Below are 23579 nucleotides of genomic sequence, written 5' to 3'. Positions count from 1 at the left end.
TTCAGATTATGGTGGTTTCTGTTCCAAAGCATTTCTCGTTTTTTCCTTCTTTTTTTGTAAAAGAAATTTACAAAAAATTAAAACATGTTGCCTTGAAAAAATTACGTTAAAAATTGAGTTGAAACCTAGTTTAAGTTTTCACTCAGTTTGACACTGATTTAACAGATACTGGTGTAGCATGTTAAATTATTTGAGGGATGCTGTGTTTCCCAGTCTACCCAGTGTGCCTCTGTGCTCAGTCAGCAGTGCGCGCCGCCGCGGCAGTGGGCTCAGCCGCCGTGCACCGTGAACGCGCCTCTCCATGCGGTTTGAATAAAGAAGGAAAAGCAGAAAAAATCAGTTGATGGTGCAAAAGACATGAAGCCGATACTGAACCGGGGAGCAGAGGCCGGTTTTATCCTCTCATCTGAACCCGGTCCCGGTGTGCGGGAGTCCGGTTCTCATCTCAGCGTCACCGCTCTTTGTCAGCCGGTTCACACACGGGAGACCCGGGCGGGTTTGTGGGATTTCTCTGAATGAAGACGCTCCTCCGGAGAGAGACTCGTTAGTTTGAATACCTGAATGACTCGGGGGGATTTTTTTTTTTGCTGATTTTTCTGTGGAATCAGCGCTGGTAGGTTTTTTTTTTTTCCTGCAGGATCTTTATCACCTTTTGTTCGGAGAAAGAAGAGACTGATGCTGCGGTGAAGTCACACTGACCGAGGAGTCACCGGATCCGGTTTTAATTATCGCTTTTATCAGCCTGTTAATGCTCATTCCTCCTAACGAGACTGTGGTAGTGTGTTAACAGCGCCGATGGGGTTATTTCACCGTTGAATTGTGGACTTTAAAATTATTGCAATTATTGTTATTGATATTTATTATTATTATTATTATTATTATTAGCTTTGTGTTTCGCCTGGTTTCTTCAGTCTTTTGTGTGGAACTGGTCTGTCAGTCCCGGACTCTGTCAGACTGTCCCGGTGTGTCCCGGATTGAGGAGCACCATGCCGGAGTGTGTTTCGGTGTCAGACTTCGTGCAGGAGGTTCAGGAGGACTGGAGCTCCCCCACCACCTCCTCCTTCACCTCCAAGATGATCAGCTGCAGGAACACCGTCTACCTGCTGGAGGAGGTCAGTACTGACAGGGGTGGTGATGATGTAGTAGTAGTAGTAGTAGTAGTAGTAGTAGTAATAGTAGTAGTAGTAGTAGTGGACGGAAGATGTGCTGTTACTCATTCAGAAGGTTTCAGCAGCTTTGACTCATGTCAGCAGATGAACGAGAAGAACCAACAGACAGTCAAGTGCTTATTTCTCTTCTATCTTATAATCAGGGCTGGACTAACCTGCTCAGGGGGCCCAAACCACAAATGAGCTGCTGTGGACCCCATGTAAACCCCCCCCCCCCCGTCTGTGTGTTGTTTACAGTTCTTTCCATGTTGGAATCAGATCTGTTGCCAACATCTTCAACACAGTCTCCTAGAAGTGATTTTGATATCATATTAATTTGCAACAGTTAATAAAAACTGTTAATATAAACGGGTTTAAAGGCCCTGCACGCCCACAGTACACCCACACAGGCGATATCGCTTACTGTGGATGATCAGAGCTGGTTTTCAGGAGTGTGAAACCAACTGGTGACAGAGTAACTGTGTATCAAAATAATACAAAAATATATTTACCCATCAGCTATTTGCATAGTAGACTGTAAGTAACTTTGGCAAGCAACTCGCATGGCTTAAAAATAAATAAATGTACATGTATATACAAACAGTAGAAAGATAACTTGACTGAAAGTGTGTGGCATGTCTGCACATTGTTTTATAATGACTAAACCCGCAGGCAACACACACACACACACACTCTCACACTGCTGGTCATCAGAGTCATTGACCTGAAGACTTAAGGTCTTTGACCCGCCTGAAAACCAGACACTCAAACTGCCCCCCCCCCCACTGCCCCCCTTTAAACCCCAAGAGGGTTGGCATATGTTACCACAGCAACAGGTTAATCCTCATTAGTATTCATTGTTATTGTTATCTAATGTTAATGAGGAGGAGCCAGAAAGATGATTGTTAATGAGGATACGAGTTAATCTGCAGCCTCCAGATTAACTCATAATGATGCTACATTCAAGGAAGACTGGGAAAGTGAGCTTTTATGAGAAAACCTTTATAGATAAAACACCTTGTTGACCACCACATGACCATATAGTGAAGTGTTCATGTTGGTCTAAAACATCCACAGTCATCCATGTCAGCTTGATAGATTAGATTGTCAGCATCGTTCTTAGAGACGAGCAAGTCTGTTTAAATTTGCAGAACAAGGAAATTTTGTCTTTGGGGATGAAATTGTACAATTAATGCCTTTATTTTATCGTGTGTCTCTGCTGCTTCATGTGGAGATTTAGACTGATGGGAAACAGGTTTACACACACAGGAATGTAGCTGTCTGTTGTCAGAGAACAAAGCTCGTCCTCTGTGTGTGTGTTGAGTCAGCAGGTGAATTGCTGCCACCCCCACCCCCCCTACATGAACACACAGACACACACACATTCAGCAGATTCAGATGGATAATTACAACATGACAGAGGAAGTGTTTAATGTGTGTGTGCGTGTGTGTGTGTGTGTGTGTGTGTGTGTGTGTGTTAAGGTTTTGGACAGTGACCGACTGGTGTTGCAGAAGATGAAGAAAGCTGCTAAAGCCAAATACACATCAGGACAAGGTATGCACACACACACACACACACACACACACACACACACACACACACACACACACACACACACACACACATTAATCCCTGTGCTAACACAGTGTCTCTCTGTCAGACCACGTGTCTCACCTGGAGCAGTACATTAATTCGATGGAGAAGCTGTCGGTCAACTGTCACTCAAACGGAGAGACGGAGGTCGGCTCCGCCTTCTGTCGTCTGGCGGACTTTTCTAAAGAGCTCGTGTCTCCAATGAAGAACCTGGTAGGTGACAGCAGCACGACATCACAGAGGTCAAAGGTGACATCACCTGTACCTGGTAGGAGTCGCTGCCTGCAGGTGGTCAGAAGCTGGATGAGAACTCTACGTTTCTTTATTCAGCTTTTAACCAACTTGGGGAAGCTCTCACTAAAAACCATTTAGGTTTTAACTTGTCCAGTAGAAAACTAATTTTAAACTGTAAGTGCTAAACTGGTTAAACCAAACTTCTTTTTGAAAAACAGCCAATTAATTAAGATTAACTAATCCATCCCAAACTTCAAAGAGAAACTCTTTGACTACTAAACCTGTCAGCCACAGAAAACCAGTTGGCTCTTAACTGGTTAATTCCACCTTCAGGTGAAACACCCTCTAATTGAAAAACTTTTGCTTCCAGTTGTGTCTCCTGGGTCGTACCTAGTCCCTTTCAGACTTCACTGAGAAATCCCCCTAATTTAAAACTTTGAATTACTGAACTGGTCGTTTCCAAACTCCGGCAGAAAAAACCTTGAACATCTTGAAAACCACTTGGATCTTATCGGATCCGGTCCAAACTTGAAATGGAAAAACTTCAAATTAAATACTCACTGGGTCTGAGCTGTGTCATCCATCACAACTGTGGAACGAATAACTTGGGTATCATCCCTCACTGATATGTGTTATTATTGTTTTACAGTGGAAGTTGCTTTAATTGAATTTTTCAAGCAGATGTGCAACATTTTAAACATCAGTTTTGTGTGTGTTTATGTGTGTGTGTGTGTGTGTGTGTGTGTGTGTGTGTGTGTGTGTGTGTGTGTGTGTGTGTGTGTGTGCAGTTAAAGAGCATGCTCCACAACATCAACTTCTTCCTGGACTCTCTGGTTAAAGGAGACCTGAGGGAGGTGAAGGGGGTGAGGACTTTATCTTTACCTACTGTTTACTTATCACCTGCATGGTTCATATGAACTGCAACAGGGACAGACCTCAGATCAGCATGGATGGGTCGACGGGTGTCTCACCACAGTTCATGTCACATCATATTTGCTTCACGTGGCCTCAGGGTGGCGCTGTCTGTCAGCTGACTGTTCTCAGTGAAGTTCATGATAGTTGTCAGATGCTGGACGTTTACATCACGTGATGCGTCCAGTGACCGTCTCTCCGTGTTTCTCTCTGCAGGATCTGAAGAAGCCTTTCGACAGAGCATGGAGGGACTATGAGAGCAGATTGTGAGTGATGGTCAAACATGTTCTGTTTGCTCGGCTTGACTGTCGAACGCAATTCTGGATTTTCTGAGAACTGTCTGACCTGAAAACTGGTGTTGGTTCAAAACATCCCTGTGTGTGTTTTGCAGTAAGCAGGTGGAAAAGGAGAAGAGGGAGTTGGCTCGTCAGTACGGGATGGTGAGGAGCGAGGTGAGCGGAGGAGAGATCGCCGAGGAGCTGGAGAAGGAGAGACGCTCCTTCCAACTGAGCATGTGTGAGGTCAGTGACCCCGCCTCCTCCCACTCGTCACCTTTACCTGGGGAACATCCCTCTCTGAAGTCTTCTGACATCACTGCAGTTTTATATCAAAGTGGACAGATAAAAGATTCAATAGATTAAAGTGTATTAATCCCAATTTTTAGATTTTATTTGTTTTTCAGATTCACCATTGAATGAAAATTGGTGGATCTGTAGGTGTGATTAAGAAAAGTACCATAAACAACTTTCTTTCTTCATTAGCAAAAGATTTCTCTGTGTGATCTGTTATTTCCTCCTTTAATCTGTATCATGGATAATATTTTTCTGAGAGAGGAGGAGAGTGTTTATTACATTTTACTTGTCTATCATTATTTCCAAAATATATAGTTTGATGTCAGATATTACACGTCTCCACCCCCCCCCCACCCCCCCCAGTATCTCATTAAGGTCAACGAGATTAAGACGAAGAGAGGAGTCGACCTGCTGCAGAACCTCATCAAACACTACCACAGCCACAACAAGTAAGAACACACACACACACACACACACACACACACACACACACACTAACAAGCCCACATGCACTAAAAAACGTGTGTCTGTGTGTGTGTGTAGTTTCCTGCAGGAGTGTGTTTCTACCACTCAGAGGTTGAAGCAGTACATGGAGGAGCTGAACGGAGTCCTGACCAGGGTACGACAACAACTAACAGCCTGTACACAACAACATGTTCACAATGACACCGTGCACAACTTTATATTTTTAAAAAAAAAAAGAGAAGAACCAACCCAAAAAAAGAGACATAAACTCATTATAAAACATCTACTGCAGCAGTTTGGATAGTTCATTTTAACACTGACATTTATTAATTGTACTTTAATCCTCAACACAAGCAGCATTTACGTGGTTAATTGAGTTAATTGAGTCTATGTGTCAAATTCACCCTGTGTGGCCATTCAGATTAAATTATTTAATCCTGTTCATCACTCACACTAACTGTATCAACTTTAAATAACTAATTGTATGAATAATGGAAATGATAATGTCTTCCCTACACACCTACCTCAATCCAATGATCAGCAATCAGCCAATCACACGAGTGCTGATCACAGTTTCAACACTCTTACACGTGTTGTCTTGTTTTCAAAATAAGAGCACACTGCACACTCCTGACTATATTTGATGAGCAAAGTCACCTGGATGAGAATTAACAGGATCATTTCAGCCTGATAATGGCATGTTAGCCGGGGCTCAGGTGAGCTGCTCAGGTGAGCTGCTGATGTTGTGTGTGTGTGTGTGCGCAGGTGAAGCAGCGTCAGGAAGAGGAGAAGAAACAGCTGTGTACGCTCAGAGATCAGCTGAGGCCGGTCGTCCACACAGAGCAGGTCAGAGACACAAACACTGACACTAACTGACATTATCACACTCTTCAACAGGTGATTAAAGTGTGTGTGTGTGTGTGTGTGTGTGTGTGTGTGTGTAGGACTCCCTCCCTAAGCAGGTGTACAGTATGCATCAGCTGCTGGGAGACAAACAGTACGGAACAGAAAGATCAGGATTCCTCTATAAGAAGAGTGACGGGTAAAAGAAGCACAAACACACACAATGACACACTCATCGTTAGTAACATGACTGAACCTGAGTCTGTTTGTGTTTCAGGTTGAGGAAAATGTGGCAGAAAAGGAAATGTTCAGTTCACAACTGTTACCTGACCATCGCACATGCTACTGTAAGCTCACCTGTGTGTGTGTGTGTGTGTGTGTGTGTGTGATGAGCTGTAACTGCTGACCTTTCACATTAAGGTTATAATCCGAACCAATTTTTTATACTATTTATGGTTTGCATTTATTCAGCAGCAGCCATTCAATGTACAGACAGGCGACCCAACATAAAGTGTCTCAGAAAGGTGTCACATACATGTTTAATCAACATTTAGGTAAATATAAGGGTCCTGGACTGGATAGATACCCAATATTTTGGCACGTGGGTCGGATGTTTACATGTGTATTAACTTAATACCTTTTTTTTTCTGTCAGTCAGCTGTTAATCACTCTGACCTGTATTAACACCCTTCTCTCCCTCAGCCCAATAAACCTCCTACCAGACTCAACCTGCTCACCTGTCAGGTCAAACCCAGTGTGGAGGACAAGAAATGCTTTGACCTCATCTCTCGTAAGACACACACACACACACACACACACACACACACTTGTATACAGATAAACAGAGAATAAAAAAGAGAATTGTAAGATATCTGACTGGTACCGGGAGCACAGTTGCTATGAACGTGAGTTGGTCACACAAGCAACCTGAGCTGGAAAATCTTTAGCTGAGGATCTGTTGTTACTGTCTGGACCTGCAGTTTAACACTGGCACATTCTTGTAGTGTGATATATCAGAAACACTTTGTCCTCCAGATAATCGGACCTACCACTTCCTGGCTGAAGATGAAGCTGAGTGTGTGGCGTGAGTAACAAATAAACTTTGTTGATTTAGTCTGATACTGGTGTCATGTATTTATGTTGATTATCATGAAAATGAAAATACAGTATTAAATTATAACTCTTGGACTTTTGATGCAAAGATTTTTGTCCCTATCAGTCGGTCCACTATTGAGTAAGAACAGTAAACCTGTCAACTGTCAAAGTGCTTGTTTTTGCAGCTGGCAGGTTCACATTATTATTGTAAGTGTAAGACAACATTATAGAAGTGACTCATACAGAGACGGACCTTTGTGTTAAAGAGTAAAATCATTTTTTGTTGAACCACCTGTAGCCATAATATCCCCACCAGACTCCCCTGACGAAAACAGTAATATTACCTCGCAGATGCTGTTTTACCGCTGCCTCTGTCAGTTAGTTAGTTCGTTTTGTTTTGTGGTGCTTTTACTTTGGTAAAGGATCTGAACACTTCTTCCACAAAGTCACACAATAACACAAACCAACCAACCGATTCAGGCAGCTGCAGACCAGCATCTCCAGTGTTTCTTATTCACACACCTATCCTTTAACATGTGCTTGTATTTATTGTATTTATTGTGTGTGTGTGTGTGTGTGTGTGTGTGTCCAGCTGGATCTCGGTGCTCAGTAACAGTAAGCAGGAGGCTCTGAGCATGGCTCTGGATGGGGGGAGGAGAGGGGGAGGAGGAGGGGAGAGCAGTGTGGAGGATCTGACCCGGGCCATCACGGATGACATCAGACGGATGCCAGGAAACAACAGCTGCTGTGACTGTGGAGCTCCAGGTAATGAATGAATGAATGAATGCATCTTTTCCCACTTAATCTCCATCCTACTTCAGCAAAACATTCACGTTCCAGCTGCAGCAGAAATTTCTGAGGATGTCTTAGTCCAGCAGGACATATTTAACCCAGATGTGACACATCCTTATCTAAGTATTGTTAGTGTCTCGCCTGTTGTCCTTCGTCACACGTACTTGTCTGGAGCTGGGTTTCTCCTCTCCGTTATGCTTCTCCCTACATTCTTATCTATAAAACTTCGGTTACCATAGCTGTGGAGGATAAAGGCGGCTCGACCAGACACCATCAGTCACCAGCAGTCATGATCGAAGCCTTGTATCGAAGGTTGTAATGAACTCTTGTTAGTAAGATACAAAATAAGATGAACTGTAGACGTGAGAAAAACTCTGTCACACTGAGAACAAAAAACATTTACAGTTGGACATCTGACAAACATGAGACAAACAAATTATTTAAAAACAATTATGAGTCATATAGATCATAAGTTGAAATGAGAACAGGATTGATTAATTTATTAGTGAACCAAAAGAATTACCTGTACTGCAGCATCTCACAAGGTAAATTCAGTGTCATTTATTTATTTATACAGGAACAGTGAACATGCAACTCAAGTCTCTGTGTTTAGAGCCTTTAACTTAATAAACAGTAGCTTAGTTGGTTCTTGATAATTTTAACTCTCTCTCTCTCGCTCTTTCTCTCTGTAGATCCTGGATGGCTCTCGACCAACCTGGGTGTCTTGACCTGTATCGAGTGTTCAGGCATCCACAGAGAGATGGGGGTCCACGTCTCCAGGATCCAGTCTCTGAGTCTGGACAGTCTGGGGACCTCAGACCTGCTGGTAAGTAACAAGCTAAAGAATCAGCAGTCCATCCTGCAGCGAGCTGTAGGTTTATTTGACCGGACACGAGTTCACTGTTTCTGTTTTCACGTCAGTTTGTTGGAGGACGGCTCAGCTGATGCTTTGTCTTTGCAGTTGTGAACAAAACAAAACAAGAATATTTAGTCAGTTTTATACCTGAGTAAGCTGTGCATGTAAAAGAATTTGAAGCTCTGATTGTTTCTTACTGAAATGCACCCTGGGAGTCGTAGTTTACTTATTACCTTACACTTTTATGTCTACAGTCTTGATCTTGGTTGCGAGAAAACTCTTTCTTTGTCTCTCTCTTTCTCCCAGTTGGCCAGAAATGTTGGTAACTCTGGGTTTAATGAAATACTGGAGGCGAACTTGCTGAGTCCGTCACTGAAGCCCTCCCAACACAGCCACATGTAAGAGGAACACACGCAGGTGTATGTGATTCTAGAGGAAAATATTTCATTTGGATAAATACTGATTCTGTGTGTTTTGCGGTGCGCAGGGCGGAGCGTAAAGACTTCATCCTGTCGAAGTATCAGGACGTTCATTTTGTCAGGCGGACTCACAGCTCGACTGTAGCGCTGCGGTTCGGCCTGCAGGAGGCGACCAAGAGCTGCGACATCTACAGTCTGATCCAGCTGTACGCTCAGAGGACGGAGTTGAGCCAGCCGCTGCACACACACATACAGGTCTGTACACACATATGCAGGCATTTAGGACACACACTTAAAGGTAGACACACACACACACACACACACACACACACACACACACAAAGGTACACATGTATAAGTATGTGCACAGATACACACCTAAAAGTACACACACATAAAGGTATACACACAGATATGTACATACAGGTTACACACAGACAGGTATACACACATACAATATACATATATATATATATATATAATATACACACAAACACAGGGACAGTACATGCACATACAGATATACACACACACATATAGGTACATAGGTACACACACTCACACACACAGGTTCATGCAAAGTTAAACACACACTCATAAGTATGTTTCCATGCCAACAGGAGAAAGGGGAAACCGCGCTCCATCTAGCCGTCTTATTGGCTGACAGAACATCGTTGCACATCCTGGACTTCCTGGCTCAGAACTGGTCAGTTTGATCCGATGTTTACGAGTTATTAAACCTCAGTGTGTGTGAATGTGCACACCTGTCTATTAACCTCTGTTTACCTGTGTTTTTTTAATTCTTTTTTTTAGCTCCAATGTTGACATGCAGACGTCAGCGGGAAACACAGCGCTGCACTACAGCTGTCTGCACAACAAGAGTGACTGTGTCAAGCTGCTGCTGAGAGCCAGAGCCAACACACACATCAGTAATACGACCACACAGTCTCATATGTTATTGTACTTGTGAGGGCTGTACTGTGGTCAGTGCTATCGCGCCCTTTTGTTTTGTTTGTCAGTACAACTTGAGTACATTTTTTTTCTCTTTGGAAAGTGATTTAATTTTGTGAAAAAGGGAATATTTTTTTTAGGACATTTTTTGTGAGCATTTACTTAAAGTCAGTCCTCAGAGACAGAAGTAAACAAACACTTCCTGTTGATGATTATGTTGACAGAGGACATCTTAGTAACGTTAACACTTTGTTTGTGTGTGAACAGAGAACGAGTTAGGAGAGAGCGCTCTGGACGTGAGCCGCAGGTTGAAGCACAGTCACTGCGAGGCGCTGGTGAGCTGATCGCTCCGACCACAGTTACACTTGTTTACATGTGACTGTTTGTGTCGACTCACTATACCTGTGTGTGTGTGTGTGTGTGTGTGTGTGTGTGTGTGTGTGTGTGTGTGTGTGTGTAGCTGCATCAGGCACAGTCCAACCAGTTTGACCATCACGTCCATGTGGAGTACGAGTGGAGGCTTCGTCATGACGATCTCTATGACAGTGACGATGACTTTGATGACAGGGTAACTATAGCAACTGAAAGCCTACTTATTTATCTGCTTATTCTTTCTTTGTGAGAGTCTTAAACTGCATAATTGATGAAGCAAAAAAGAAGCGCACAGGTTTGGTTTCAGAAAACGAGGTGAAAAAAAATGCTTCATGACACTTTGAATTTTTAGATTACGGATTGTTGTTCTTGCTTTTAAGCATCTAGAGGATTATTCCTGGTTATGGAAGGATTGTGTTGCTAATGAGGTGTCTATTATTTACCTGTATGTAGTTGTAACATATTTTATTTTGGCTCAACAGTGTCTATGTGCATTGTATTAGCTTTAAACCATTTATTGCAAAAATAAGACTTTAATACCTTCGATCATTTCTCCTGTTTCAGAATGGTCCAGTGAAGAAGGAGCGCACTTCCTCCTCCTCATCCTCCTCCTTCACCTCCTCCTTCTCCTTCACCTCCCGTCCCTTCAGCTTCAGCCAGTCCATGTCCTCCTCCGTCACCCCGCCTTCCTCTGCAGCAGCAGGAGGAGGTCTGCTCAGTGTGGGGAGGAGGCTCGCCATGGCCATGGAGCTCCACAGCCGGCCCACTGGTTCTGCTCCAAGCCCCCCTCCACCTCCCCCGTCCTCTCCTGCGCCCCCGCTGCCCCCAAGGGTCAAAGGTGAGTTCAGAGTATCTGCAGGAATATTACTTGACCGTTGTTGTATTGATTGAATTGGTGCTGTGGAAATGTACGTTACACTGTATTTATCACGACAACCGGTAAACACGGAGAAAGATCTGAAGTTTGGAGCGACAGCAAATGAAAACAGGAGCAGATCATAAACACGGAGGCTTCTTACTAAAATATGGAGACCTCTCTTTGAAAGCAAAAATTAGTCTTCCATCTCTGCTCTCTGTCGTCCTCCAGCTCCCAGTGTTCCTCCTCCTCCCCCTCCTGCTGGGGGAGAGGGAGTGGGTGGGGAGGAGGAGGAAGAGGGAGAGGTCTTCTTCCCCCTTACAGGAAACAGAAAGTCAACCCCTCCCCCTCCCATCGCCGTCCGCCACAAGAGGAGCTGTTCTGAGTCCAGCAAGCATGGTAACATCTGAGAGACACACTGCAATTAATCTGTCTGAATGATGCTGTGTAATTAAGTGTGTGTGTGTGTGTGTGTGTGTGTGTGTGTGTGTGTGTGTGTGTGTGTGTGTGTGTGTGTGTGTGTTTCTGCTTCTGCAGATTACGGGTTGCCAACCAGTCCCAGAATCTACAGCGGTCCAGACTCCTCCTTTAAGAAGTGTGTGTGAGTATCTGAGACAAAAACACACTGAAACCCACAATAAACACATGCAAGAGAGAAAGGCCTCTGATTGGATCAGTAGTGGAATGATGTCATGACGGCTCAGGTACCAACAGGCAGGATTTTACATGTTTTATACACAACAAACTACATATTCTAAAACAAAACGTGCCCCTTCCTCAGTAGCTTTAGTGAAAGTAATCAGAGAACACACTAATAAAAGAGGCAGGCTATGAAACAGGCTATGGACGCCACAGCAGCTGTGTGCGTCAATAAGAAACCTGTGACATAACATGGGTTTCCCTGCACATGTAGCATTAATTTTAACCAAACTTCCATGAAATCCTGCAAAATAAAATGCAAATTCATGCACATTTTCCATTGATTGCTGTCCATCCACTCCTGTCGCGTGCCATTAAAGCCACTGCAGAACAAGAAGGCGCAACTAGATGATTTAATTAAAAAATCACCAGTCAAACCTCCATCTGTGGAAAACAATGCAGTAAACATGATGGAAATACGGCTTTTATCTGTTTCATGTATTAATTTAAGGAAAGTAACAGTCCACTCAGATCTCACGTTTTCTTCTGTCGCTACTTTCAGTCTTTTCAGGGGAGCGGAAGCTTTAGTGGTTGTGTAGGTCACATGCTGCATGTACGTCACGATTTATCCGCCAAGTCTGTCCCCATTGCACTTTGTCGCATCAATGTTTCCACCTCAGGCTCACCTGAGTTTTTTTGTGATATTTGAAGGTTTGGTGGTTGGAGACCCTCCTATAGAGGGTTTATCTGTTCAGATGTGAACAGACACGCAAGTTGCCCGTGGAGAAAGAACACGAGGTTTAAAAAAAATCATCTCGCCAATCAGTTTTTCTATTAAATTTCTCCTAAAAGAAATTGTCACATTGTAAAACCTCTTGAATGAATAAATCTATAGTGGCTTCATCTTTATGCACCTACGTTTGTCCAAATTTTATTTGAACTCAATTTACTTTATTTTAAATTCTAGTGAGATCCCAAAGTGTCCAAAGGTCTGGTTGAATTTTTATTAAATGTGACTAAAATGATGTAGCAGATGTAGAATGTTTCCATTTGATGGAAAGGTTGGGTCATAAAACTACAAACAAAAACTTGGGTTTGAATTTTTCACTCAGTGGAAACATCACAGAGCTCCAGTGAAGATCTGCAACAACAAACACAAAATGTTCTCCCACTAGATTTGAGTGAAGTGAGGATAATATAGCATAAGGGTCGTGTCCTCTTTACATGGACTGAGAGACTGTACTGTCCCCTGGTGGACTGAAGCTGAACTACAGGTCTGAGTCTTCAGGTTGATGTTTAATGGAAACACCACGGATGATGAACGTGTCCTCTCTCTCTGTGTCTCTGTCTCTCCAGTCCAGCTTCTCCTCTCGGCTCGCTGACTGAACGACCAGACAGAGGTACGATCCAGCTTCTTCCTCTCAGATCCACGTCGGTTTTATCTGTCTGGAGTCTGTTGAATCCATCAGCTGTGATGAACGTTAGCTCACAGTACAGGCCCAGTGTCCTTAACCAGGGGTCATTTATACTTTTATGAATTTATTATATTTGCTTGACTTTTTAATGATTTACTTTAGGGCTGCAGTGATGAGATCATCAAGAGAAAGTTAACAGTTGTGAAAATTTAGTGATTCAAGTTTCTCTGATGTGAGAATTTACTTCTTTTCCTGGTCTTACATCATAGTAAATGGATCATCTTTTAGTTTTGGCCAGAAAAAAAAAAACAGTAACAAACAAGAAATAGCAAAAAAAAACAAAACTGGACCTTGTCAGTTAATGCAGCTTTAAATATTTTTCTGTTTTTCTTTGAATTACATGTTCATTAAAATAACATGAATGTATTCATCTCTCTGAGGTTTTCGGAGGGCGGACAGTGACGGTAGCTCCTCCCACTTCCTGCAGCCTGCCAGTAAAGCTCCGCCCAACGGGTCTCCCACGAATCATCGCTCTCAGAGCTTTGAGAGCGACAGCAGAGGCCCCGCCCCCCAGCCACTTCCTCGCAGATCATTGGTCAGTTCCTCAAAAACGCCTGTTACTTGAAGGGTTTTAGTTTTAACGTTAACTCACAAGATATTTCCGCTTATCTTTGCATCAAAAGTTCAAACCGTTGTCCAATCTGACCAATCATCACTTCATTGTCTGCATCACATAATCCAGAGCCACTAGTTACATTTGCTTTGTCACTAATTGTAATTTCTGATAATTATAAGTATGCAATATTATTACTATTAGTATGAATATTTTCAGAATTATTTTCTACTGGTCCATCAGCCTCGAGGCACGACGAGTCGGCGGGTTCAGGCGCTGTATGACTGCCAGGCCGACCACCACGATGAGCTGAGCTTCTGTGAGGGACAGGTGCTGGTGGTCCTGGGACAGGAGGACTGTGATTGGTGGGTACGTATCGTCGTCCTACTGTCCTGGATGGAGAAAATGGAGTAAGGTGGCCTCAGCTGTCCTCTGAGTTAATGTTAATCTGTTTAAAGCTCAGTGGGCAGCAGGGATCATTTCGTTGATGAAAACTGTGACAAATAATCAATTTTTTAAAAACTTTTTTCATAAGCAAAGTAGCCTTTCAGAACAAAATCTATAAATTAATGAATCACAAAATGAATCGAGGAGTAAATAAATGGACAAATAACCGAATTAATAAAGTCTTATGCAGCAACTTTCATCAATCTGCAAAACCAACAACTGGAAAAATGCAATGGTGAGGTCGATAACCTCCCAAGGTCACCAGAGCTCAGATATAAATGGCCTCCATGTCTCAAAGTTGTCCCCTGTAGTTCTCTGGCACTAACCGCTGCTTTAAATATCCTTCAAATACTGAAATGTAAACGTGTGCCTCTGTGTTTGTCTGCAGCACGGTTACGTAGAGGACGAACCAGACCAGAGAGGTTTGTTTCCGTCTTCCTTCGTCCAGCTGCTCTCAGACTGACGTGAACCTGGACCAGGACAGGACCCAACCAGACCCTGGACCAGCACAGATTCAAACCACAACAAAGCCAGGAGAACCAAACCAGAACCAAACTGAATCAGTACTGAGCAGCAGAAGCTGAACCTCTGATCTTGGATGGACCAGGTCAAGGATCTGGTTCACATGATCACAGTCCAGCCACTGTTATCAGCTGAGTTGTCACAGCAACTTATGTTTTCTGTTACCATGGAAATGTTACAGATGACCTTTCAGTGAAGATTCTAGACCAGACTAGATCTTTATGTGGCTCGGGTCATGTGGTAATGTTGCTATGGATACGGCCTTGCACAGACTGATCAGTGATGATTTAAGGTTGATGACAATAATTTTATTTATTTATTTATTTAAAATGAAAAGCACACATCTAACGGCAAGACACTGAAACTACAATCCACTGGACTTTTATTTTGAAGTTCATTTGAACTACATTTTATTTATCTTAATGTATTTAAAGTTATTGATCCTGTGGCAATGCCACCGTACAAGCCGCTTCTGCCCCATTTCAGGCTTCTACTCCTGGAGGGGCAGGACCTGAGAGGGTGCGTCCTTTAATGGACCAGATCCGATAAGTGACACTGAAGACCAAAGGACAAAAACCAGATGTCTGCTCTATATTCAGGTCCAATCAGCCTTTGGATCAGGATGCTACCTTGTTGACCCATTATCATGGATTTGATCTGTAAACTTGGACTTCAGACGAGGTGGAGCCTGAAATGAGACACATCTGTTGCTTCCAGCTGCCTTCGATGTCCCAAGATATCACAATGCCTCAGTGAGTAGGTGCCACAGTGTATTACTGCCACTATTACAAAAATGTTTGCTTTCTGAGCACAGAAAAAAAAAACAACTCCGTTAAACTAGTTACAAATGTCAGTGAGATTTTGAATGAGTTTTTTTCTTTACTTTTGGAGCAGAACCGCTCTGGTGGCTCTGGGTTCACTTGGACTCACATGATCTAACGAGATAGTGACGTTGTGTTGATAACAAAAGTAATTCAGTATAATGTAAGAATGATAAACATGAAAAATATCTTGCTATAACAAGAAAACTGAGCAGATTTTTTTGTCATGGTGGCCGTAAGTACAAACCTTTCTCATCTGGGTTTGATCGTTTCAACTTTTACCTCCAGAGTTTTTAGGACTTTCTTGATAGAAAAAAAAACCCTTGAATTCTGTTTCATATTTTATTTTATTTTTTTAATTTCTTTCAAAGTGACAGCGGTTGATGTTGTTTTCTGTTTTTGCTGAAATCTCACAGTGCTTCCGTCTGTCTGGCATCTATGAATGAATGAACGGATGAATGAACGGATGATCAGTAGGTTGTTGAAGCAAAACTGACATTTGTTTTATCAAACAGTCACAGTTTAAACATGATGCGCTGAATTAAAGCTATGGTAACTGAACATATATCATACTTACATCTTGTTTGGTCAGTGGACGTCACTCCGTTGTAAATTTACAGATCACATACAAACGATTATGATGGAATTACAAGCAGCTGATCTGTTGATTTGAGTTAATCTGTACTTTCCTGTGTCCCTGATGGAAATAATCTCTAAATTTCCAGACTGCAGGGAATCTAAGAAGCACAACTTTGGATTTATACTCACAACAAACTGATTATTTTTAAAGTGTGAGGAAGTAAATCTGTTTACAGCAACTTAGCCTGCTTGCATCCAGATGTTAAGTCCAGCTCAGGACACTGGAGGACTGCTGCTCTGTCATTTAGTGGCTGAACTCAGGTTTATGGCACATTCAGGCATTCCTCGTCAAATCGTAAAGTAGATCATTTCCGAGTTTACTAGCAGGACATTTTCCTGGAGAAGCCAGCAAAGTGTTAAATCTCAGCTTTGAATGAAAACTTTTAAAACAAGCAGCAGATGTTTCAAATTAAAACCACAGTTTCTGATGAGTCAGCAGTCGGCTTTAAGAGACTACGTGACTTGTTCCAGACAAACAAGATTGAAGTCAAACTACACTCTATACTGCAGCCGAGCTAACGACAGAGCAGCAGGCTCCAGATGATGATTCAGCATTCATGATTATTTATAAGGCCTCAGTTTGCTTCAAACATAGTGCTGGTTGGATCGTCTGATAGTGTCTGAAACCTGCATCCAACAACAGTGACTGGCCAGGTGGGAAGAGGTGTGAAAGTAAGCAGATTTTAAACTTCTCTCTCAAGCTTGACTTTTTTTTTCGACTCATCACACAACTACTTCTGTCACTTTTCCACGTGAACATCACAATAAAAGCACAGTGTTTCTTGGTGTCGAGACTACACTCACACAAAAGAAACAGTTGTTGGAGAGGGTTCTGGGAGGCACTGTGATGCAGCCACGAGGAGACTATGACTACAGGCTTTTTACCCTTTAAAAATGGTTAGAAATATTTTGAAGTCAGACCATATGTTGTACTAACACATTTGTTTGAAGCAGACTGAGATCTTTACTGAGCATCAGTCTTAGGGCGATTTCACAATGGTAGGATTTGTGGGGTAGAGATAATGCAAGCACAAATTTACAGTCTAAACAAGTCTATCTATAAAAATGGATGACCATAATGGGATTCAGAATTAAACAAACTCAGTGAAAACATCCTGAAACTCCTCATAGTGCAAACAAAGCCACAAACATTTAGACGACTGTTATTGATAATATGCAACAGTTTTTGTACATTCACAGTACAGGTGTGAAACAGCCCTCAACATGCTGTCATCTCCCTTTAACAGGAAGTCCAGCAGTCAGCTTACTGACTCCTCTGCTACCTGCTGGACTGGTCAGCCTCTCCTCATTCATATGGCTGCTTATTTTTGGTTGGACTTTAGATTTTGTTTCTTTTTTTGAAAGTACATTGCACTGCATCCATGCACAGCCCTCACTCGTAAAGTTACTGATTGTTTGACTTTGTCCTTGTTAAGTTTTATTTAATAAATCTTTAGTTAAAAGTCGTGCGCAGTCTCCTTGTTTTTGTCACTCCCATCAACTGAGCAGTGACTCAGGAGTTACATCAGTCCCTCAAGTGTTCATGAAGTTCAGCAGTCTGCAGCTTTATCACTGAGTCACATCTTTAGCTCTGATCAGTTAGTGTTATTATTTGGCTTTACCACTGAACTTTGTTAGCTACTGGAGGCAGTAAACTGTCATTAAATGTTGGACTATTCCTGTAAAAATGTATCAAATACTAATAAAATTTTCCTGTTTTGGGAAATCAGCGATCGTAAGCTGAAAACCTACAGACTGCCGAATCATCATAACCACAGGCTGAGAACCTTACACAGGCTCCTCCCACTCACTGCTTCCAAGAATGGTCAAGACAGTAAGTGATGTCGGTTTAGGTTAAAAAAGAAAAAAAAAAAAACTGTCATCCTGTTTCTGTTTCCAGTCTGTCAGGATCCTCTAGATCAGGATGGTTTGCATTAAGATAAGAATAAATGGATGGATTATAAACGATATATATATTAAAAAGAAAAGTCTTATAAATGGTTTGACACGAGTCACAACATGGTTTCTTCTTCAGGGCAAAGTGCTTTGATTAAAAAAAAAAGAAAAAAAAAGAAGAGGTTATCCCTGTATAATGTCTATAAAATCCAATAAAAAAAGATATAAAAAGTCTGTGGTTTTTTTCCCGCTCAGAGCAAAACTTGTATGGTCGATCCACGCAGTCGTAGATGGCAGGACGGCTTTCTGTGTGAAAAGTGGAGAGTCCCAAAAAAAACAGTCTGTATTTGTTCAAGTTGAGCTGGTACTCATTTAAACCAGCAGGAGTCTGCACAAGGAGGATATCCGAGCCCACCCCCCCAACCAGCTGAAGGTCGCAGGTTTAGCTCCTCCTACCCCCACAGTTGATCTACATTTCTAAAAATGTCTTGGCCCAACAACAGCCTCAATCCAGCATATCCGGGTGACTTATATCAGTCCATTAGTCATCAGGTCAGTAGGTCAGTCTGCAGGTCAATCAACGGTCAGTCTATTAGTCAGCAGGTCCGTACCTTAGCTTGGAGGTCTGATGGTCAGTCCACTGGTCTGCAGGTCTGTCTGTAGGTTGATAGGTCTGTCAATGAGCAGTCTGTGAGTCTGTCACTAGCTCAGTCTGTAGGTTAGCAGGCCACTTGTCGTGTCACAGGTGCAGACTGATCTTGCCTTCCTTGGCGAGCTGGTGAATGACCTGCGTCTCGAAGTCGGCACTGTGGACGCCGGTCTTCCTGAAGGCTCCGGCGTAGCGATTCTCCTCCCAGTAATGATGCCAGTTCCCCTGCCTATCGGCACCGTAACCAAACACCGACACCTGAAAACAGACAGACCGGAAGAGATGCCATGACATTCTATAACATAATATACTGTAACACATAACATCACAAAATATGACATGCTGTACTGTCACTAAACATCCCGCATTTGTATATTTGTCAGTAATGTATGAAGATTTTTAATATGTTACAACCATGTTTCTGTCTGTTTTGTTCTCATAATGTGATGATGCAGCTAAGATCAGAGACTGTTTGGAAAACTCCCCTTAGTGATGCATTCAGGGACAGATAGAAAAGAAGAATGTGAATTTGGTTTAATCAAATGTTATATTGAATGTGGGTGTTGGACTCCTCCCACTTACCTTGTCACAGGTATGCAGAGCAAACATGATGGCCAGCATGCCTGTGGAAGGGTAGCGACCATGATGCTCGGTCCAATGATCGTGAACATATTTAAAGAACACCGGGTTCACCACCAGGACCTGCACACACACCATGGTCAAATGTTTTAATGTGTTGGTGCTCAATGATTCTCACTTCAGTTTTCATGTGTTATTATAAGCACTTGATAAGCACCTGCAACAGTTTGATTTCCTAAGTACAAATAAATCATCTGGAAAAAGCTTAACTAACAGATAAAACTATGTGCTTTGTTGCAAGAATCAAAGTTATTAAAACAGAATGTGGAGTGGAGACAAACTACATCTTCGCATATGTATGAATTTGTGAGTTTTGGCCACAAACGAATTTTGTGAGGTCATGGTGACTTTTTTTTTTTTTTAAGTATATTTTTGGGCTTTTTATGCCTTTAATGGACAGTATAGTGGAGAGTGACAGGAAACAGGGAGGCAGAGAGAGGGGGAATGACATGCAGCGAAAGGCCGTCCGATGCGGGATTCGAACCGGGGCCGACTGCAGCGAGGACTGTAGCCTCTACACATGGGGCGCCTGCTTAGACCACTACGCTACACGACGCCCCAGGTCACGGTGACTTTTGACCACTAAATTCTTATCAGTTCATCCTTGAATCAAATGAATTTTTGTGCCAAATCTGAACAAATTCCCTCAAGGTGGTTTGATATATCACATTCAAGAGGCCAAAATCATGTTTCGTGAAGTCACAATGACCTTTGACCACTAAATTCTAATCAGTTCATCTCTGAGTGCAAGTGAATGTTGGTGCCATAAAGGCGTTACTGATATTATGTAAAGGTATAATAATCCAGAGGGATTGTAAACAATGTGATATAGAGAAAGCATGACTGAGCATTTACTTTACCTTGTCTTTATCAGCCTTCACTCTGTCTTTAACCCTCATGTAGGTCCTGAACAGGCACACAAACAGAGACAACCAACTTTTAACAATGTTTTATGTTAATTTTATGTCTTTTCTTTTCATATGAAGCAATTGGTGCAGGTCATTCTTTTGTTGTAAAGCACTTTGTGCAACATTTCGTGTATGAAAGGTGCTATACTATGACTTCTTTGTGCTTTACTACTTACTATATTGTCTTGTGTGATGCTTGACAATACCAATACTTCTTTATGACCTTTTATGCCTTAATATACTATGATGTTTTTTGGCATTTTTCTGCCATACTTTGCTTTGACATTTTGCCTTACTATACTATCTCCTGTGATGCCTGACCATACTATGATGTATTTATGACCTTTTATGACATGCCTTACTGCCATACCACTTCTTTTAAATGTCTTCTTGTTGATTTATTATTTTATCTCATTTCAAAATTAATGTTCTTAGATCAATGCTTTTAACAATGTTTTATGTTCATTTTATGTCTTTTCTTTTCATGTGAAGCAATTGGTGCAGGTCATTCCTTTGTTGTAAAGCACTTTGTGCGACATTTCGTGTATGAAAGGTGCTATACAAATAAAGTTTATCATTACTATACTATGACTTCTCTGTGCCTTAATATACGATGACTCTTTTATTCCTTACTATATAATGACTATTTTAAAACTTATCATACTGTGATGTTTTTTGATATTTTTGAGCCATACTATACTATGACCTTTTTTGGCATTTTTCTGCATAATTATATAATTTTGTCTCATTCCACACCATACTATGATGTTTTTATGACTTATTATGCCATACTATACTATGACGTTTTTTGGCATTTTTCTTCCATACTTTCCTTTGATGTTTTTTGGCATTTTTATGCATAATTATATTAGTTCGTCTCATGCCACACTATACTATGATGTTTTTATGACTTTTTATTCCTTAATATACTGTGATGTTTTTTGGCATTTTTTTGGCATAGTATACTTTGACGTTTTTCTGCATTTTTCTGCATAATTATATTATTTCGTCTCATGCCATACCATACTATGATGTTTTTATGACTTTTTATGCCATACTATACTATGACGTTTTTTGGCATTTTTATGCATAATTATATTATTTCGTCTCATGCTTTGCCATACCATGACGTTTTTATGACTTTTTATGCCTTAATATACTATGATGTTTTGTTGACGTTTTATGCCATACTATACTATGATATTTTTTGGCATTTTTTTGGCATCCTTTACTTTGACGTTTTTTTTAGAATTTTGTGCCTTACTATACTATCTCCTGTGATGCCACACCATACTATGATGTTTTTATGACCTTTTATGCCTTAATATAGTATGATGTTTTTTTGACATTTTATGCCATACTATACTATGATGTTTTTTGGCATTTTTTTGGCATAGAATACCTTGACGTTTTTCTGCATTTTTCTGCATAATTATATTATTTCGTCTCATGCCATACCATACTATGATGTTTTTATGACTTTTTATGCTTTAATATAGTATGACATATTTTTGACGTTTTATGCCATACTATACTATGACGTTTTTGGCATTTTTCTGCCATACTTTCCTTTGACCTTTTTTGGCATTTTTATGCATAATTATATCATTTCATCTCATGCCACACCATACTATGAGGTTTTTATGACCTTTTATGCCTTAATATACTGTGATGTTTTTATGACCTTTTATGCCTTAATATACTATGATGTTTTTTGGCATTTTTATGCATAATTATATCATTTCGTCTCATGCTTTGCCATACTATGATGTTTTTATGACCTTTTATGCCATACCATACTATGATGTTTTTATGACTTTTCATGCCTTAATATAGTATGACATATTTTTGACGTTTTATGAGATACTATACTATGATGTTTTTTGGCATTTTTTTGGCATAGAATACCTTGACGTTTTTCTGCATTTTTCTGCCATACTTTCCTTTGACGTTTTTTGGTATTTTTCTGCATAATTATATTATTTCGTCTCATTCCATACCATACTCTGACGTTTATGTGACCTTTTATGCCTTAACATACTGTGATGTTTTTTTGACGTTTTATGCCATACTATACTATGACGTTTTTTGGCATTTTTCTGCTAAACTTTCCTATGACGTTTTTCTGCATTTTTCTGCATAATTATATCATTTCGTCTCATGCCATACCATACTATTATGTTTTTATGACTTTTTATGCCTTACTATACTGTGATGTTTTTTGACGTTTTATGCCTTACTATACTATGAAGTTTTTTGGCATTTTTATGCATAATTAAACTATTTCGTCGCATGCCTTGCCATACTATGATGTTTTTATGACCTTTTATGCCTTACTATAGTGTGATGTTTTTTTGACGTTTTATGCCATACTATACTATGACGTTTTTTGGCATTTTTCTGACATACTTTCCTTTGACCTTTTTTGGCATTTTTATGCATAATTATATCATTTCATCTCATGTCACACCATACTATGAGGTTTTTATGACCTTTTATGCCTTAATATACTGTGATGTTTTTATGACCTTTTATGCCTTAATATACTATGATGTTTTTTAGCATTTTGTGCCTTACTATACTATCTCCTGTGATGCCACATGATACTATGATGTTTTTATGACCTTTTATGCCTTAATATAGTATGATGTTTTTTTGACATTTTATGCCATACTATACTATGACGTTTTTTGGCATTTTTTTGGCATAGAATACCTTGACGTTTTTCTGCATTTTTCTGCATAATTATATTATTTCGTCGCATGCCTTGCCATACTATGATGTTTTTATGACTTTTTATGACTTAATATAGTGTGATGTTTTTTTGACGTTTTATGCCATACTATACTATGACGTTTTTTGGCATTTTTCTGCCATACTTTCCTTTGATGTTTTTTGGCATTTTTCTGCATAATTATATTATTTCGTCTCATGCTTTGCCATACTATGATGTTTTTATGACCTTTTATGCCTTAATATAATGTGATGTTTTTTTGACATTTTATGCCATACTTTCCTTTGACGTTTTTTGGCATTTTTCTGCATAATCATATCATTTTGTCTCATGCCTTGCCATACTATGACGTTTATATGACCTTTTATGCCTTAATATACTGTGATGTTTTTTTGACATTTTATGCTATACTATACTATGACGTTTTTTGACATTTTTCTGCCATACTATAATATGACTTTTTTCTGCATTTTTATGCATAATTATATTATTTCGTCTCATGCCATACCATACTATGATGTTTTTATGACTTTTTATGCCTTAATATA

The 23579-nt window shown here is 40.7% G+C and overlaps 2 protein-coding genes across 3 annotated transcripts in view; one reads left to right on the top strand and one right to left on the bottom strand.

The window, feature by feature from the left end:
• Window positions 1–274: 274 nt before the first annotated feature.
• On the top strand, window positions 275–17671 carry unm_sa1614 (un-named sa1614). Its single transcript, XM_023416116.2, has 28 exons — window positions 275–1112; window positions 2631–2703; window positions 2810–2955; window positions 3765–3839; window positions 4105–4154; window positions 4280–4409; window positions 4824–4909; window positions 5004–5079; window positions 5691–5771; window positions 5870–5967; window positions 6046–6115; window positions 6471–6558; window positions 6804–6852; window positions 7456–7628; window positions 8348–8481; window positions 8818–8909; window positions 8999–9185; window positions 9551–9636; window positions 9744–9859; window positions 10149–10216; window positions 10342–10449; window positions 10818–11091; window positions 11341–11508; window positions 11647–11710; window positions 13105–13148; window positions 13604–13758; window positions 14020–14145; window positions 14612–17671. The coding sequence occupies exons 1-28, from the start codon at window positions 987–989 to the stop codon at window positions 14684–14686; spliced, it is 3018 nt and encodes a 1005-aa protein (XP_023271884.1). The 5' UTR covers window positions 275–986; the 3' UTR covers window positions 14687–17671.
• Window positions 17353–23579, bottom strand: part of st3gal8 (ST3 beta-galactoside alpha-2,3-sialyltransferase 8) — a 23567-nt gene continuing 17340 nt past the window's right edge. For both annotated transcript variants that reach the window (XM_087176565.1, XM_023416115.2), the window contains 3 exons: window positions 20250–20295; window positions 19333–19452; window positions 17353–19008 (listed from right to left, as the gene is read on the bottom strand). In XM_087176565.1, the coding sequence (XP_087032691.1) occupies window positions 18841–19008; window positions 19333–19452; window positions 20250–20295 (334 nt within the window). In that variant the 3' untranslated portion in view covers window positions 17353–18840. The remainder of the gene's footprint in view (window positions 19009–19332; window positions 19453–20249; window positions 20296–23579) is intronic.

Source organism: Seriola lalandi, unplaced genomic scaffold (genome assembly GCF_002814215.2).
Source record: "Seriola lalandi dorsalis isolate HSWRI2012SDOR001 ecotype SW California unplaced genomic scaffold, Sedor1 jcf7180002054561, whole genome shotgun sequence".
Lineage (NCBI taxonomy): Eukaryota > Metazoa > Chordata > Actinopteri > Carangiformes > Carangidae > Seriola > Seriola lalandi.
This window is presented reverse-complemented; position numbering and strand designations above follow the sequence as displayed.